This window comes from Scyliorhinus canicula, chromosome 10, assembly GCF_902713615.1.
Source record: "Scyliorhinus canicula chromosome 10, sScyCan1.1, whole genome shotgun sequence".
In the NCBI taxonomy this organism is placed as follows: domain Eukaryota; kingdom Metazoa; phylum Chordata; class Chondrichthyes; order Carcharhiniformes; family Scyliorhinidae; genus Scyliorhinus; species Scyliorhinus canicula.
In genome coordinates, this window is record NC_052155.1 from 1,001,651 (window position 1) to 1,017,465 (window position 15,815).

The window sequence follows — 15,815 nt, forward strand, 5'->3', positions numbered from 1 at the left end:
TGAGATAGGGAGGGGTGTAGCGCTGGAGGAGGTTACAGAGATAGGCGGGGTGTGGATTTGGAGGATGTTAGAGATAGGGAGGGGTGTAGGTTTGGAGGAGGTTAGAGATAGGGGGGCTGTAGAAGCTGGAGGAGGTTACAGAGATAGGGAGGGTTGTAGGGACTGGAGGAGGTTACAGTGATAGGGAGGGTAGTAGGGGTCTGGAGGAGGTTACAGAGATAGGGAGGGGTGTAGGGCTGGAGGAGGTTACAGAGATAGGGAGGGGTGTAGGGGCTGGAGGAGGTTACAGAGATAGGGAGGGGTGTAGGGGCTGGAGGAGGTTACAGAGATAGGGAGGGGTGTAGGGGCTGGAGGAGGTTCCAGAGATAGGGAGGGTTGTAGGGGCTGGAGGAGGTTACAGAGATAGGGAGGGGTGTAGGGCTGGAGGAGGTTACAGAGAAAGGGAGGGTTGTAGGGGCTGGAGGAGGTTACAGAGATAGGGAGGGATGTAGGGGCTGGAGGAGGTTACAGAGATAGGGAGGGTTGTAGGGGACTGGAGGAGGTTACAGAGATAGGGAGGTGTGTAGAAGCTGAAGGAGGTTACAGAGATAGGGAGGGGTTTAGGGGCTGGAGGAGGTTACAGAGATAGGGAGGGGTGTAGAAGCTGAAGAAGGTTACAGAGATAGGGAGGGTGTAGAGCTGGAGGAGGTTACAGAGATAGGGAGGGTTGTAGAAGCTGAAGGAGGTTATAGAGATAGGGAGGGGGTGTAGGGGCTGGAGGAGGTTGCAGAGATAGGGAGGGGTGTAGGGGCTGGAGGAGGTTTACAGAGGTAGGGATGGGTGTAGGGGCTGGAGGAGGTTACAGAGATAGGGAGGGTTGTAGGGGCTGGAGGAGGTTACAGATATAGGGATGGGTGTAGGGGCTGGAGGAGGTTACAGAGATAGGGAGGGGTGTAGGGGCTGGAGGAGGTTACAGAGGTAGGGATGGGTGTAGGGGCTGGAGGAGGTTACAGAGATAGGGAGGGTTGTAGGGGCTGGAGGAGGTTACAGATATAGGGATGGGTGTAGGGGCTGGAGGAGGTTACAGAGATAGGGAGGGGTGTAGGGGCTGGATGAGGTTACAGAGATAGGGATGGGTGTAGGGGCTGGAGGAGGTTACAGAGATAGGGGGGGATGTAGGGGCTGGAGGAGGTTACAGAGATAGGGTTGGGTGTAGGGGCTGGAGAAGGTTACAGAGATAGGGAGGGGTGTAGGGGCTGGAGGAGGTTACAGAGATAGGGATGGGTGTAGGGGCTGGAGGAGGTTACGGAGATAGGGAGGGTTGTAGGGGTCTGGAGGAAGTTACAGAGATAGGGATGGGTGTAGGGACTGGAGGAGGTTACAGAGATAGGGAAGGTTGTAGGGTCTGGAGGAGGTTACAGAGGTAGGTATGGGTGTAGGGACTGGAGGAGGTTACAGAGATTGGCAGGGTTGTAGGGGACTGGAGGAGGTTACAGAGATAGGGATGGGTTGTAGGGGCTGGAGGAGGTTACAGAGATAGGGAGGGGGGTAGGGGCTGGAGGAGGTTACGGAGATAGGGAGGGTTGTAGGGGACTGGAGGAGGTTACAGAGATAGGGATGGGTGTAGGGGCTGGAGGAGGTTACAGAGATAGGGAGGGGGGTAGGGGCTGGCGTAGTTTTGAGGGTGTCGGAGCTTGAAGAGTTTACAGAGATAGGGAGGGGTGTAGGTTTGGAAGAGGTTAGAGACAGGGAAGGGTGTAGGGGCTGAAGGAGGTTACAGAGATAAGGAGGGGTGTAGGGCTGGAGGAGGTTACAGAGATAGGAGGGGGTGGAGGGGCTGGAGGAGGTTACAGAGATATAGAGGGGTGAAGGGCTGGAGGAGGTTACAGAGATAGGGATGGGTGTAGGGGCTGAAGGAGGTTACAGAGATAGGGAGGCTATAGAAGCTGAAGGAGGTTACAGAGATAGGGAGGAAGTGTAGGGGGCTGGAGGAGGTTACAGAGATAGGGAGGGGTGTAGGGGCTGGAGGAGGTTACAGAGATAGGGAGGGGTGTAGGGGCTGGAGGAGGTTACAGAGATAGGGAGGGGTGTAGGGGCTGGAGGAGGTTACAGAGATAGGGAGGGTTATAGGGGGCTGCAGGAGGCTACTGAGATAGGGAGGTGTGTAGCGCTGGAGGAGGTTACAGAGATAGGCAGGGGTGTGCGTTTGGAGGATGTTAGAGATAGGGAGGGGTGTAGGATTGGAGGAGGTTAGAGATAGGGGGGTTGTAGAAGCTGGAGGAGGTTACAGAGATAGGGAGGGTTGTAGGGACTGGAGGAGGTTACAGTTATAGGGAGGGTAGTAGGGGTCTGGAGGAGGTTACAGAGATAGGGAGGGGTGTAGCGGTTGGAGGAGGTTACAGAGATAGGGAGGGGTGTAGGGACTGGAGGAGGTTACAGAGATAGGGAGGGGCTGTAGGGGCTGGAGGACGTTACAGAGATAGGGAGGGGTGTAGGGCTGGAGGAGGTTACAGAGATAGGGAGGGGTGTAGTGTTGGAGGAGGTTACAGAGATAGGGAGGGGCTGTAGGGGCTGGAGGACGTTACAGAGATAGGGAGGGGTGTAGGGCTGGAGGAGGTTACAGAGATAGGGAGGGGTGTAGGGGCTGGAGGAGGTTACATAGATAGGGAGGGGTGTAGAAGCTGAAGGAGGTTACAGAGATAGGGAGGGGTGTAGAGCTGGAGGAGGTTACAGAGATATGGAGGGTTGTAGAAGCTGAAGGAGGTTACAGAGATAGGGAGGGGGTGTAGGTGCTGGAGGAGGTTGCAGAGCTAGGGAGGGATGTAGGGGCTGGAGGAGGTTACAGAGATAGGGATGGGTGTAGGGGCTGGAGGAGTTTACAGAGATAGGGATGGGTGTAGGGGCTGGAGGAGGTTACAGAGATAGGGAGGGGTTGTAGGGGCTGGAGGAGGTTACAGAGATAGGGAGGGTTGTAGGGGGCTGGAGGAGGTTACAGAGATAGGGAGGGGTGTAGGGGCTGGAGGAGGTTACAGAGATAGGGAGGGTGTAGGGGCTGGAGGAGGTTACAGAGATAGGGAGGGGTGTAGGGGCTGGAGGAGGTTACAGAGATAGGGAGGGGGTGTAGGGGCTGGAGGTAGGTTACAGAGATAGGGAGGGTGTAGGGGCTGGAGGAGGTTACAGAGATAGGGAGGGTGTAGGGGCTGGAGGAGGTTACAGAGATAGGGGGGGTTGTAGGGGCTGGAGGAGGTTACAGAGATAGGGAGGGTGTAGGGGCTGGAGGAGGTTACAGAGATAGGGAGGGTGTAGGGGCTGGAGGAGTTACAGAGATAGGGGAGGGGTTGTAGGGGCTGGAGGAGGTTACAGAGATAGGAGGGTTGTAGGGGCTGGAGGAGGTTACAGAGATAGGGAGGGTGTAGAAGCTGAAGGAGGTTACAGAGATAGGGAGGGGTGTAGAGCTGGAGGAGGTTACAGAGATATGGAGGGTTGTAGAAGCTGAAGGAGGTTACAGAGATAGGGAGGGGTGTAGAGCTGGAGGAGGTTTCAGAGATATGGAGGGTTGTAGAAGCTGAAGGAGGTTACAGAGATTGGGAGGGGTGTAGGTGCTGGAGGAGGTTGCAGAGCTAGGGAGGGATGTAGGGGCTGGAGGAGGTTACAGAGATAGGGATGGGTGTAGGGGCTGGAGGAGGTTACAGAGATAGGGAGGGTTGTAGGGGCTGGAGGAGTTACAGAGATAGGGATGGGTTGTAGGGGCTGGAGGAGGTCACAGAGATAGGGAGGGGTGTAGGGGCTGGAGGAGGTTACAGAGATAGGGATGGGTGTAGGGGCTGGAGGAGGTTACAGAGATAGGCAGGGGTGTACGTTTGGAGGAGGTTACAGAGATAGGCAGGGGTGTGCGTTTGGAGGATGTTAGAGATAGGGAGGGGTGTAGGGTTGGAGGAGGTTAGAGATAGGGGGGCTGTAGAAGCTGGAGGAGGTTACAGAGATAGGGTGGGTTGTAGGGACTGGAGGAGGTTACAGTGATAGGGAGGGTAGTAGGGGTCTGGAGGAGGTTACAGAGATAGGGAGGGGTGTAGCGGTTGGAGGAGGTTACAGAGATAGGGTGGGTTGTAGGGACTGGAGGAGGTTACAGTGATAGGGAGGGTAGTAGGGGTCTGGAGGAGGTTACAGAGATAGGGAGGGGTTTAGCGGTTGGAGGAGGTTACAGAGATAGGGAGGGGTGTAGTGTTGGAGGAGGTTACAGAGATAGGGAGGGGCTGTAGGGGCTGGAGGACGTTACAGAGGTAGGGAGGGGTGTAGGGCTGGAGGAGGTTACAGAGATAGGGAGTGGTGTAGGGGCTGGAGGAGGTTACGTAGATAGGGAGGGGTGTAGAAGCTGAAGGAGGTTACAGAGATAGGGAGGGGTGTAGAGCTGGAGGAGGTTACAGAGATATGGAGGGTTGTAGAAGCTGAAGGAGGTTACAGAGATAGGGAGGGGTGTAGGGGCTGGAGGAGGTTGCAGAGCTAGGGAGGGGTGTAGGGGCTGGAAGAGGTTACAGAGATAGGGAGTGGTGTAGGGGCTGGAGGAGGTTACAGAGATAGGGAGGGGTGTAGGGGCTGGAGGTGGTTACATAGATAGGGATGGGTGTAGGGGCTGGAGGAGGTTACAGAGATAGGGAGGGTGTAGGGGCCTGGAGGATGTTACAGAGATAGGGATGGGTGTAGGGGCTGGAGGAGGTTACAGAGATAGGGAGGGGTGTAGGGGCTGGAGGAGGTTATAGAGATAGTGATGGGTGTAGGGGCTGGAGGAGGTTACGGAGATAGGGAGGGTGTATGGGTCTGGAGGAGGTTACAGAGATAGGGAGGGTTGTAGGGACTGGAGGAGGTTACAGAGATAGGGAGGGGTGTAGGGGGCTGGAGGAGGTTACAGAGATAGGGATGGGTGTAGGGACTGGAGGAGTTTACAGAGATTGGCAGGGTTGTAGGGGACTGGAGGAGGTTACAGAGATAGGGATGGGTGTAGGGGCTGGAGGAGGTTACAGAGATAGGGAGGGGGGTAGGGGCTGGAGGAGGTTACGGAGATAGGGAGGGTTGTAGGGGACTGGAGGATGTTACAGAGATAGGGATGGGTGTAGGGGCTGGATGAGGTTACAGAGATAGGGAGGGGGGTAGGGGCTGGCGGAGGTTTGAGGGTGTCGGAGCTTGAAGAGGTTACAGAGATAGGGAGGGGTGTAGGTTTGGAAGAGGTTAGAGATAGGGAGAGGTGTAGGGGCTGAAGGAGGATACAGAGATAAGGAGGGGTGTAGGGATGAAGGAGGTTACAGAGATAGGGAGGGGTGTAGGGCTGGAGGAGGTTTCAGAGATAGGGATGGGTGTAGGGTTGGAGGAGGTTACAGAGATAGGGAGGGGTGTGGGGCTGGAAGATGTTACAGAGATAGGGAGGCTATAGAAGCTGAAGGAGGTTACAGAGATAGGGAGTAGCGTAGGGGGCTGGAGGAGGTTACAGAGATAGGGAGGGGTGTAGGGGCTGGAGGAGGTTACAGAGATAGGGAGGGGTGTAGGGGCTGGAGGTGGTTACAGAGATAGGGAGGGTTGTAGGGGCTGCAGGAGGCTACTGAGATAGGGAGTGGTGTATCGCTGGAGGAGGTTACAGAGATAGGGAGTAGCGTAGGGGGCTGGAGGAGGTTACAGAGATAGGGAGGGGTGTAGGGGCTGGAGGAGGTTACAGAGATAGGGAGGGGTGTAGGGACTGGAGGTGGTTACAGAGATAGGGAGGGTTGTCGGGGCTGCAGGAGGCTACTGAGATAGGGAGTGGTGTAGCGCTGGAGGAGGTTACAGAGATAGGCAGGTGTGTGGGTTTGGAGGATGTTACAGAGATAGGGAGGGGTGTAGGGGCTGGAGGAGGTTACAGAGATAGGCAGGTGTGTGGGTTTGGAGGATGTAACAGAGATCGGGAGGGTTGTAGGGACTGGAGGAGGTTGCAGTGATAGGGAGGGTAGTAGCCGTCTGGAGGAGATTACAGAGAAAGGGAGGGGTGTAGGGGTTGGAGGAGGTTACAGAGATAGGGAGGGGTGTAGTGTTGGAGGAGGTTACAGAGATAGGGAGAGGTTTTAGGGGCTGAGGGAGGTTACAGAGATAGGGAGGGTTGTTGGGGCTGGGGAGGTTACAGAGATAGGGAGGGGTTTTAGGGGCTGGAGGAGGTTACAGAGATATGGAGGGGTGTAGGGCTGGAGGAGGTTACAGAGATAGGGAGGGGTGTAGGGGCTGGAGGAGGTTATAGAGATAGGGAGTGGTGTAGGGCTGGAGGAGGTTACAGAGATAGGGAGGGGTGTAGGGGGGTTGGAGGAGGTTACAGAGATAGGGAGGGGTGTAGGGCTGGAGGAGGTTACAGAGATAGGGAGGGGTGTAGGGGCTGGAGATGTTACAGAGATAGGGAGGGGTGTAGGGGCTCGAGGAGGTTACAGAGATAGGGAGGGGGTGTAGGGGCTGGAGGAGGTTACAGAGATAGGGATGGGTGTAGGGGCTGGAGGAGGTTACAGTGATAGGGAGGGGGTGTAGGGCTGGAGGATGTTACAGAGATAGGGAGGGGTGTAGGGTTGGAGGAAATAGATGGGGAGGGGTGCTGGAGCTGGATGAGGTTAGAGATGGGAAGGGGGCAGGGTGAGACCCCGGAGGGATTTGAAAACAAGGGAAGAGACAATATTTAAATGGGAGTAAATGGTCAGCGAGCACGTTTCGAGTAAAACTGGTTCTGTTATTTTACACAGAAATGTGCAGCTATCATAAATAGTGTGTTAGCTGTGAAAACATCACACTTTGTTATAGATACTAAACGGTCATTAAATACTCCCAAGATTTCAGTCTGAAACTTACCAGTCTTTTCCTAACCTGCAAATAAATAAACTGATTAATCCAAGTCCTTCTCACATGAGAACAAATTGTGAGTGTGATGTTCACTCGAGAGCTTCAGCTTAGCAGTAAAATAATGTCAGTCGATGTTAACATTCAGCTCCCTCCACATGCAGACTGAGTCTCGCTGTGACTGTGTCTGATCTGAGAGGTAAGCACACAGCACATCGTTCAGTCCATCTGAATTCATCCTATCAAGTTTGCTTGGCCATTACAAAATCCATTGGTTATGAAATGATCCCAGCATATTATCTCACCTCCTCTCTCTGGAAGTTTATTTGGAAGTTTGAAACTTGGTCACTTTATCACACTCGCATTGTTGAAATACTCCAGATGTATCTGCTTCTCATCATAGAATCATAGAATTTACAGTGCAGAAGGAGGCCATTCAGCCTATCGAGTCTGCACCGGCCCTTGGAAAGAGCATCCAACCCAAGTACATACCTCCTCCATCCCATCCCCTTAACAACCCAGTATCCCCAATTAACCCTTTTGCACACTATGGGCAATTTATCATGGCCAATCCACCTGACCTGCATGTCTTTGGACTGTGGGAGGAAACCGGAGCACCCGGAGGAAACCCACGCACACACGGGGAGAACGTGCAGACTCCACACAGACAGTGACCCAGCCGGGAATCGAACCTAGGACCCTGGTGCTGTGAAGTCACAGTGCTAACCACTGTGCTACCGTGCTGCCCTTCTATTCTGTGAAAATATCCATGCCCCTTTCTATGATCAATCTGAGATGCATCCTCTCCTGGCTGAATAGTCCAGAACTCTCCATTCTATCCTGACAACTCAGACTCTGAACCTGCGCTGAAGAGTCTCTCTTCTCTGCTCCTCAATGGATCCGTGTGTGTCAGCATCCAAATCTGGACTCAGTGTTCAAAGTGCGTCTGACCTAGTTCAGTCCAGAGGTCAGTGCATTTTACTCACAACTTTCTCCGATTTGAACTTTCCTATTTACCTCCAGGTAGTTGGGGGCAGCACGGTAGTTAGCACTGTTGCCTCACAGCGCCAGGGAGCCGGGTTCGATTCCGGCTTTGGGTCACTATCTATCTCTAGTTTACACTTTCTCCCCATGCTCGCGTGGGTTTCCTCCATTTAGGTTGAGTTAGGGGGCTAGGTTGGGGATATGGGCCTGGCTAGAGTCCTCTTTCACAGTGTTGGTGCAGACTCGATGGGCCGAATGGCCTGCTTCTGCACTGTCGGGATTCCATAACATAGTCTTTCTATTTTTAAAATGCCTGGACATGAATTTGTGAGAGAAAGATTGATATAGAACAGGAGGGAGTCTAGTTTAGTGAGTCAGTCATCTGTCCAAACTCTTTCTAATATATAATGAAGAGGACGGAGACAGTGGTCAGAGTTAACCCAGTTGGAATAAACAGTAAATTAGAATGAATTTAATGACTATGAATTTAACTCCCTGGGTGGGAATAAAGAGAGTGAAGGGCTGGGGGGTGGGGGGGTCACAGTCAATGGGCAGTTTGGGCAGAAGGGAGGACGGCAGTGGAATGTGCCAGTTAGCAGCAGGGTAACTGTGGGCTGGGCTATGAGCCGTTCAGAGTCAGGCTGGACGTGTACACTGTCAGTTTGATCCATTTCCCACTCACACTCATTCTATTCCTCTCTTGTTGGGCATTTAATGAGTCTGGAAGCGAAAAAAAAACAATTGATCTTGTTGAGGGTAAATGGTTGTTCGCTGTTCAGTGATGGCTCACATTAAATGGCCATTTACTGCTGGTCGGTGATGAACTTTTCAATCAATCATCCACAGCGCAGAGGAAGGAGGGAGGGAGGAAGGAGGGAGGGAGACCAAAACATCGAGCGGAGAAGATGGTTAACCCTTTCAAATTCAGGCACTGCCCACTAACCAGGAAACTGTATTGGAGGCTGTCACTGCCAAGGAGGTTGGATCTAAAATATAAACAGGTAACACCCGGAATGCCGGCTATTGGGCTGGAAACTCACATGTCACATTCAGACAAACTAGACAATAGTCGCAGATCTCAGCAGGGTAGAGACACGCTGGTGAAATGGGAAGACACAGAGTAGATGGAAAGCAATAACGAGAGATGTGGGGTTATTCATTTTTGTGGAAGAATAAACAACAGCAAATGTGAACTGAATGATGTAATTACACAGCAGCTCAGTGGTTAGCACAGCTCCAGGGTCACTGATTTGATTCCCGGCTTGGGTCACTGTCTGTGCGGAGTCTGCACGTTCTCCCCGTGTCTGCGTGGGTTTCCTCCGGGTGCTCCGGTTTCCTCCCACAAAGTCCTGAAAGACGTGCTGTGAGGTGAATTGGACATTCTGAATTCTCCCTCTGTGTACCTGAACAGGTGCCAGAATGTGGCGACTAGGGGATTTTCGCAGTAAATTCATTCCAGTGTTAATGTAAGCCTACTTGTGACAATAAAGATTATTATTATTGTATCTGCATACTTGCAAAGAACAAAGGAAAGTACAGCACAGGAACAGGCCCTTCGGCCCTCCAAGCCCGTGCCGACCATGCTGCCCATCCACCCTAAAACCTTCTCCACTTCCGGGGTCCGTATCCCTTTATTCCCATCCTATTCATGTATTTGTCAAGATGCCCCTTAAATGTCACTATAGTCCCTGCTTCCACCACCAGCTGCAACATGACTTGCCAATTTTTATACTCAATGCCCCGGCCAATGAAGGCAAGCATGCCGTATGCCTTCTTGACTGCCTTCTCCACCTGTATTGCCCCTTTCAGTGACCTGTGGTCCTGTACACCTAGATCTCTCTGACTGTCAATACTCTTGAGGGTTCTCCCACTCACTGTGTTTTTTTCCGTACCTGTATTAGACCTTTCAATCACTTCATAATGAGAAGTGATGGGACTCAGTACCATCTTCTGAATCTTCAGCACTGACATTACCGTTGAATCCGGACTCCTCTTCCTTATGGTCACCTTCAGTCTCAGAGTTCTCAGGATTTGGCTCGCGACTAGATTTTATTTTTGTCAAAATCTGTCTGAGGAATTATTCCCGTAGAAATTATTTCATCAGAATCAGCAGAGTCAGATTTACTGCCATCGTAACTTGATATGTGATCAATGTCTTCCTTTGAGTCACTTACTGGGAATTCCTTAACCACTTTGGAGAGGGTGCAGAGGAGGTTCACCAGGATGTTGCCTGGTATGGAGGGTGCTAGAAGAAAGGTTGAGTAGATTAGGATTATTTTCATTAGAAAGACGGAGGTTGAGGGGGGACCTCATTGAGGTCTACAAAATTATGAGAGGGAGAGACAGGGTGGATAGCAACAAGCTTTTTCCCCAGAGTGGGGGACTCAATTACTAGGGGTCACGAGTTCAAGGTGAGAGGGGAAAAGTTTCAGGGAGATATACATGGAAAGTTCTTTACGCAGAGGGTGTGGGTGCCTGGAACGCATTGCCGGCGGAGGTGGTAGAGGTGGGCACGATAGCGTCATTTAAGATGTATCTAGACAGGTACATGAATGGGCGGGAACAGAGGGATACAGATCCTTAGAAAATAGGGAACAGTTTTAGATAGAGGATCTGGATCGGCGCAGGCTGGGAGGGTCGAAGGGCCTGTTCCTGTGCTATAATTTTTCTTTGTTCTTCTTTGTTCACTCCGATAACTACTGGACCTGACAAATCACACTCCAGTTGTACTTTATACAATGGAATTGAGATGCAATATCCACTTATCCCATTAACTAATATTTCAGCTTACACTGAACTCTCTGGAGGGTAAACAAAATCCTCCTCCAGTAAGAGAGTTTAAGTAGCCCCTGTGACCCTTAAAAAAGTTATGAGTTTGGTTAAATCAGTTGAGAAAATGGGGTTTGTGTATCTCAGGTCTCCATTACAGAGAGCTGATGGAGGGAAGGACGGGATTGGCAGCTAAACGTTCCAGGATTTAGATGTTTCAGGCAGGATAGAGGGGGATGTAAAAGGGGTGGCGGAGTTGCGCTACTGGTAAGGGAGAATATCACAGCTGTACTACGGGAGGACACCTCAGAGGGCAGTGAGGCTATATGGGTAGAGATCAGGAATAAGAAGGGTGCAGTCACAATGTTGGGGGTTTACTACAGGCCTCCCAACAGCCAGCGGGAGATAGAGGAGCAGATAGGTAGACAGATATTGGAAACGAGTAAAAACAACAGGGTTGTTGTGATGGGAGACTTCAACTTCCCCAATATTGACTGGGACTTACTTAGTGCTAGGGGCTTAGACAGGGCAGAGTTTGTAAGGAGCATCCAGGAGGGCTCCTTAGAACAATATGTAGATAGTCCAACTAGGGAAGGGGCTGTACTGGACCTGGTATTGGGGAATGAGCCCAGCCAGGTGGTAGAAGTTTCAGCAAGGGAGCATTTTGGGAACAGTGACCACAATTCAGTAAGTTTTAAAGTGCTGGTGGACAAGGATAAGAGTGGTCCTAGGGTGAATGTGCTAAATTGGGGGAAGGCTAATTATAACAATATTGGGAGGGAACTGAAGAATCTAGATTGGGGGAGGATGTTTGAGGGTAAATCAACATCTGACATGTGGGAGGTTTTCAAATGTCAGTTGAAAGGAATTCAGGACCGGCATGTTCCTGTGTGGAAGAAGGATAAATACGGCAAATTTCGGGAACCTTGGATATCGAGAGATATTGTCCGCCTTGTCAAAAAGGAAAAGGAGGCATTTGTCAGGGCTAGAAGGCTGGGAACAGACAAAGCCTGTGTGGAATATAAGGAAAGTAGGAAGGAACTTAAGCAAGGAGTCAGGAGGGCTAGAAGGGGTCACGAAAAGTCATTGGCAAATAGGGTTAAGGAAAATCCCAAGGCCTTTTAGACACACATAAAAAGCAAGAGGGTAGCCAGGGAAAGGGTTGGCCCACTGAAGGACAGGGGAGGGAATCTATGTGTGGAGCCAGAGGAAATGGGCGAGGTACTAAATGAATACTTTGCATCAGTATTCACCAAAGAGAAGGAATTGGTGGATGTTGAGTCTGGAGAAGGGTGTATAGATAGCCTGGGTCACATTGAGATCCTAAAAGACGAGGTGTTGGGCGTCTTGAAAAATATTAAGGTGGATAAGTCCCCAGGGCCTGATGGGATCTGCCCCAGAATACTGAAGGAGGTTAGAGAGGAAATTGCTGAGGCCTTGACAGAAATCTTTGGATCCTCACTATCTTCAGGTGATGTCCCAGAGGACTGGGGAATAGCCAATGTTGTTCCTTTGTTTAAGACGGGTAGCAAGGATAATCCTGGGAACTACAGGCCAGTGAGCCTTACGTCAGTGGTAGGGAAATTACTGGAGAGAATTCTTCGAGACAGGATCTACTCCCATTTGGAAGCAAATGGATGTATTAGTGAGAGGCAGCATGGTTATAAGAACAAAGAAAATTACAGCACAGGAACAGGCCCTTCGGCCCTCCCAGCCTGCGCCGATCCAGATCCTTTATCTAAACCTGTCGCCTATTTTCCAAGGATCTACTTCCCTCTGTTCCCCGCCCATTCATATACCTTATCAGGGGGCTGGTTTAGCTCACTCGGCTAAACCGCTGGCTTTTAAAGCAGACCAAGCAGGCCAGCAGCACGGTTCAATTCCCGTACCAGCCTCCCCGGACAGGCGCCGGAATGTGGCGACTAGGGGCTTTTCACAGTAACTTCATTGAAGCCTACTCGTGACAATAAGCGATTTTCATTTTCATTTTCATACCTGTCTAGATGCATCTTAAATGATGCTATCGTGCCCGTCTCTACCACCTCCACTGGCAAAGCGTTCCAGGCACCCACCACCCTCTGCGTAAAAAGCTTTCCACGCACATCTCCCTTAAACTTTCCCCCTCTCAACTTGAAATCGTGACCCCTTGTAATTGACCCCCCCACTCTTGGAAAAAGCTTGTTGCTATCCACCCTGTCCATACCTCTCATAATTTTGTAGACATGGTTATGGTTATGTGAAGGAGAGGTTGTGTCTCACTAACTTGATAGAGTTTTTCGAAGAGGTCACAAAGATGATTGATGCAGGTAGGGCAGTGGATGTTGGCTATATGGACTTCAGTAAGGCCTTTGACAAGGTCCATCATGGCAGACTGGTACAAAAGGCGAAGTCACACGGATTCAGGGGTGAGCTGGCAAGGTGGATACAGAACTGGCTAGGTCATAGAAGGCAGAGAGTAGCAATGGAAGGGTGCTTTTCTGATTGGAGGGCTGTGACTAGTGGTGTTCCGCAGGGATCAGTGCTGGGACCTTTGCTGTTTGTAGTATATATAAATGTTTTGGAGGAAAATGTAACTGGTCTGATTAGTAAGTTTGCAGATGACACAAAGGTTGGTGGAATTGCGGATTGCGATGAGGATTGTCAGAGGATACAGCAGGATTTAGATCGTTTGGAGACTTGGGCGGAGAGATGGTAGATGGAGTTTAATCCGGCCAAATGTGAGGTAATGCATTTTGGAAGGTCTAATACAGGTAGGGAATATACAGTGAATGGTAGAACCCTCAAGAGTATTGACAGTCAGAGAGATCTAGGTGTACAGGTCCACAGGTCACTGAAAGGGGCAACACAGGTGGAGAAGGTAATCAAGAAGGCATACGGCATGCTTGCCTTCATTGGCCGGGGCATTAAGTATAAAAATTAGCAAGTCATGTTGCAGCTGTATAGAACCTTAGTTAGGCCACACTTGGAGTATAGTGTTCAATTCTGGCTGCCACACTACCAGAAGGATGTGGAGGCTTTAGAGAGGGTGCAGAAGAGATTTACCAGGATGTTGCCTGGTATGGAGGGCATTAGCTATGAGGAGAGGTTGAATAAACTCGGTTTGTTCTCACTGGAATGACGGAGGTTGAGGGGCGACCTGATAGAGGTCTACAAAATTCTGAGCGGCATAGACATAGTGGATAGACAGAGGCTTTTCCCCAGGGTAGAGGGGTCAATTACAAGGGGGCATAGGTTTAAGATGCGAGGGGCAAGGTTTAGAGGAGATGTACGAGGCAAGTTCTTTTACACAGGGGGTAGTGGGTGCCTGGAACTCGCTGCCGGAGGAGGTGGTGGAAGCAGGGACGATAGTGACATTTAAGGGGCATCTTGACAAATACATGAATAGGATGGGAATAGAGGGATACGGACCCCGGAAGTGTAGAAGATTTTAGTTTACACGGGCAGCATGGTCGGCGCAGGCTTGGAGGGCCGAAGGGCCTGTTCCTGTGCTGTACTTTTCTTTGTTCTTTTGTTCCCAAGTCCAGTTGAAGCTCCAGTCTGCCCTGTAGTGCTCTCCACTTTTGTTCCCTTTTCAGAATCCTCCTTCTGAATCCTCACCGGTCCAATGGGCTTTCCTTGCAACCTCCAACATTCTGAACGAGCGTGTCCCACTTTATTGCAATGGTAACACCTCGGCTTCCAAGTCTCACCCTCAATCTCAGTGTCTTCCTTCCTGGTCTGAGAAGGAGATCATTTATTCGTTCATGGGAGTCGCTGCGCCAACATTTATTGCCCATTCCTCAAAGCATTTCAGAGTGAACCACATTGCTGTGGGTGTGGAGTCACATGTAGGCCAGACCGGGTAAGGACAGCAGATTCCCTTCCCTAAAGGACATTAGTGACCCAGATGGGTTTTAACGACAATCGACAATGGTTTCATGGTCATCATTAGACTTTTAATTCCAGATCTATATTGAATTCAAATTTCACCATCTGCAGTGTCGGGATTTGAACCTGGGTCTCCAGAGCATTACCCTGGGTCTCTGGTTTACTCGTCCTGCGACAACACCACATCACCACTGCCTCCTGAGGAGCATACCCAGCTATCCATTCCTTACCTTGGGCTACTGTCCGTCCTTTCACTCTGCCATTTCCTGTCCTTTCCAAAATTATGGGGGTGATGGAACAAAGGTTTAAATTTATTGGTTCTCTCATAACCTTCAGCCATTATTGCTGTTTGTCTCACAGTCGTCACCCCCTGGTCTTTAACATGGGTTCTTATAACAGGAGGTAGGTAATTCTTAAATCCCTTCAGAGAATAACATCTATCAAAGTCTCACAGGTAGTTGCAACTCCCAATGCTCACATCCACCCATCAAAATTGTTCTGCCTAACCGTTTAAAATTCAGAATAAGTCTGTCGCAGCTGTCTCTTAAATTCTGAAACGCTTACCTATATGCTTTGGCAACTCATTCATCTGAATCCAGAATATATTTTTTGACCTCATCATAATCTTTAGACACCCCCTCTGACAGGGAAGGATAAACTTCCTGTGCCGCCCTGTCAGTTTACTCTCGATGGGTCTTGTCCATTTTGCTCTTGACCACTCCATTTGGGTTGCTACTTTCTCAAAAGCCATAAAAAAGGCTTCCACCCCCTTCTCTTTGCGGGTTTGGATAAATTTAAACCTCATCGCTTTGTTCTGTTCTAGGATTAAGCTCCCCTCTACCTATTGACAGCTTCTCGCTCGTTTCTGGCACCTCTCTCTGATTCCAGTTTCCTCATTTCCATCTCCATTTGTTTCTCCTTTTCCTTATCTTTCCTCTCCATTTCTTTTTGCTGCATCACCAATTGTTTCTCTCTTTCTTTGCCTCAGCTCCCTTTCCTTTTGCTGTCCTCTCTTTCAATGTGACAAATGGAGGATTTGGGGAATTCTGGCTTCTAAATATAGGGAGAATTTATGGGTGAAAATCCGGGGGTCATAGTGTGTTTGACTGCAGTGGTCATGTTTCTAAAAGGACATTGTTTGCTTCTGGGGGACAGCAGGTGATATTTAACTGTGCTTTGACTGGGCAAGTCCCTGGGGAGTTAATGTGCTTTTCCAGCCTGCAGCTTGGGGAGATCATGTCATGGCTGGGTGGAACCCAGGAAAGCAGAGAGGCAGTTTCGTTTTGGAGAAGCTTTGGGAGAGAGAGGAGCTGAAGTCTGACACCAAGTCCACAATTCTCTCACAGTAGGATGGTTATAAAAGAGGAATAACACGTAAA

The 15,815-nt window shown here is 50.4% G+C and overlaps 1 protein-coding gene across 1 annotated transcript in view; it reads right to left on the reverse strand.

Moving 5' to 3' along the window:
* The window catches only part of LOC119972893 (ankyrin repeat and SOCS box protein 18-like), a 49,540-nt gene extending 34,147 nt beyond the window's left edge, over window positions 1-15,393 (reverse strand). Inside the window, exons 1-2 of the mRNA XM_038810437.1 lie at window positions 15,278-15,393; window positions 9,745-9,869 (exon numbers count right to left, since the gene is read on the reverse strand). Coding sequence (XP_038666365.1) covers window positions 9,745-9,869; window positions 15,278-15,393 — 241 coding nt within the window. The remainder of the gene's footprint in view (window positions 1-9,744; window positions 9,870-15,277) is intronic.
* Between the last annotated feature and the right edge of the window lie 422 nt (window positions 15,394-15,815).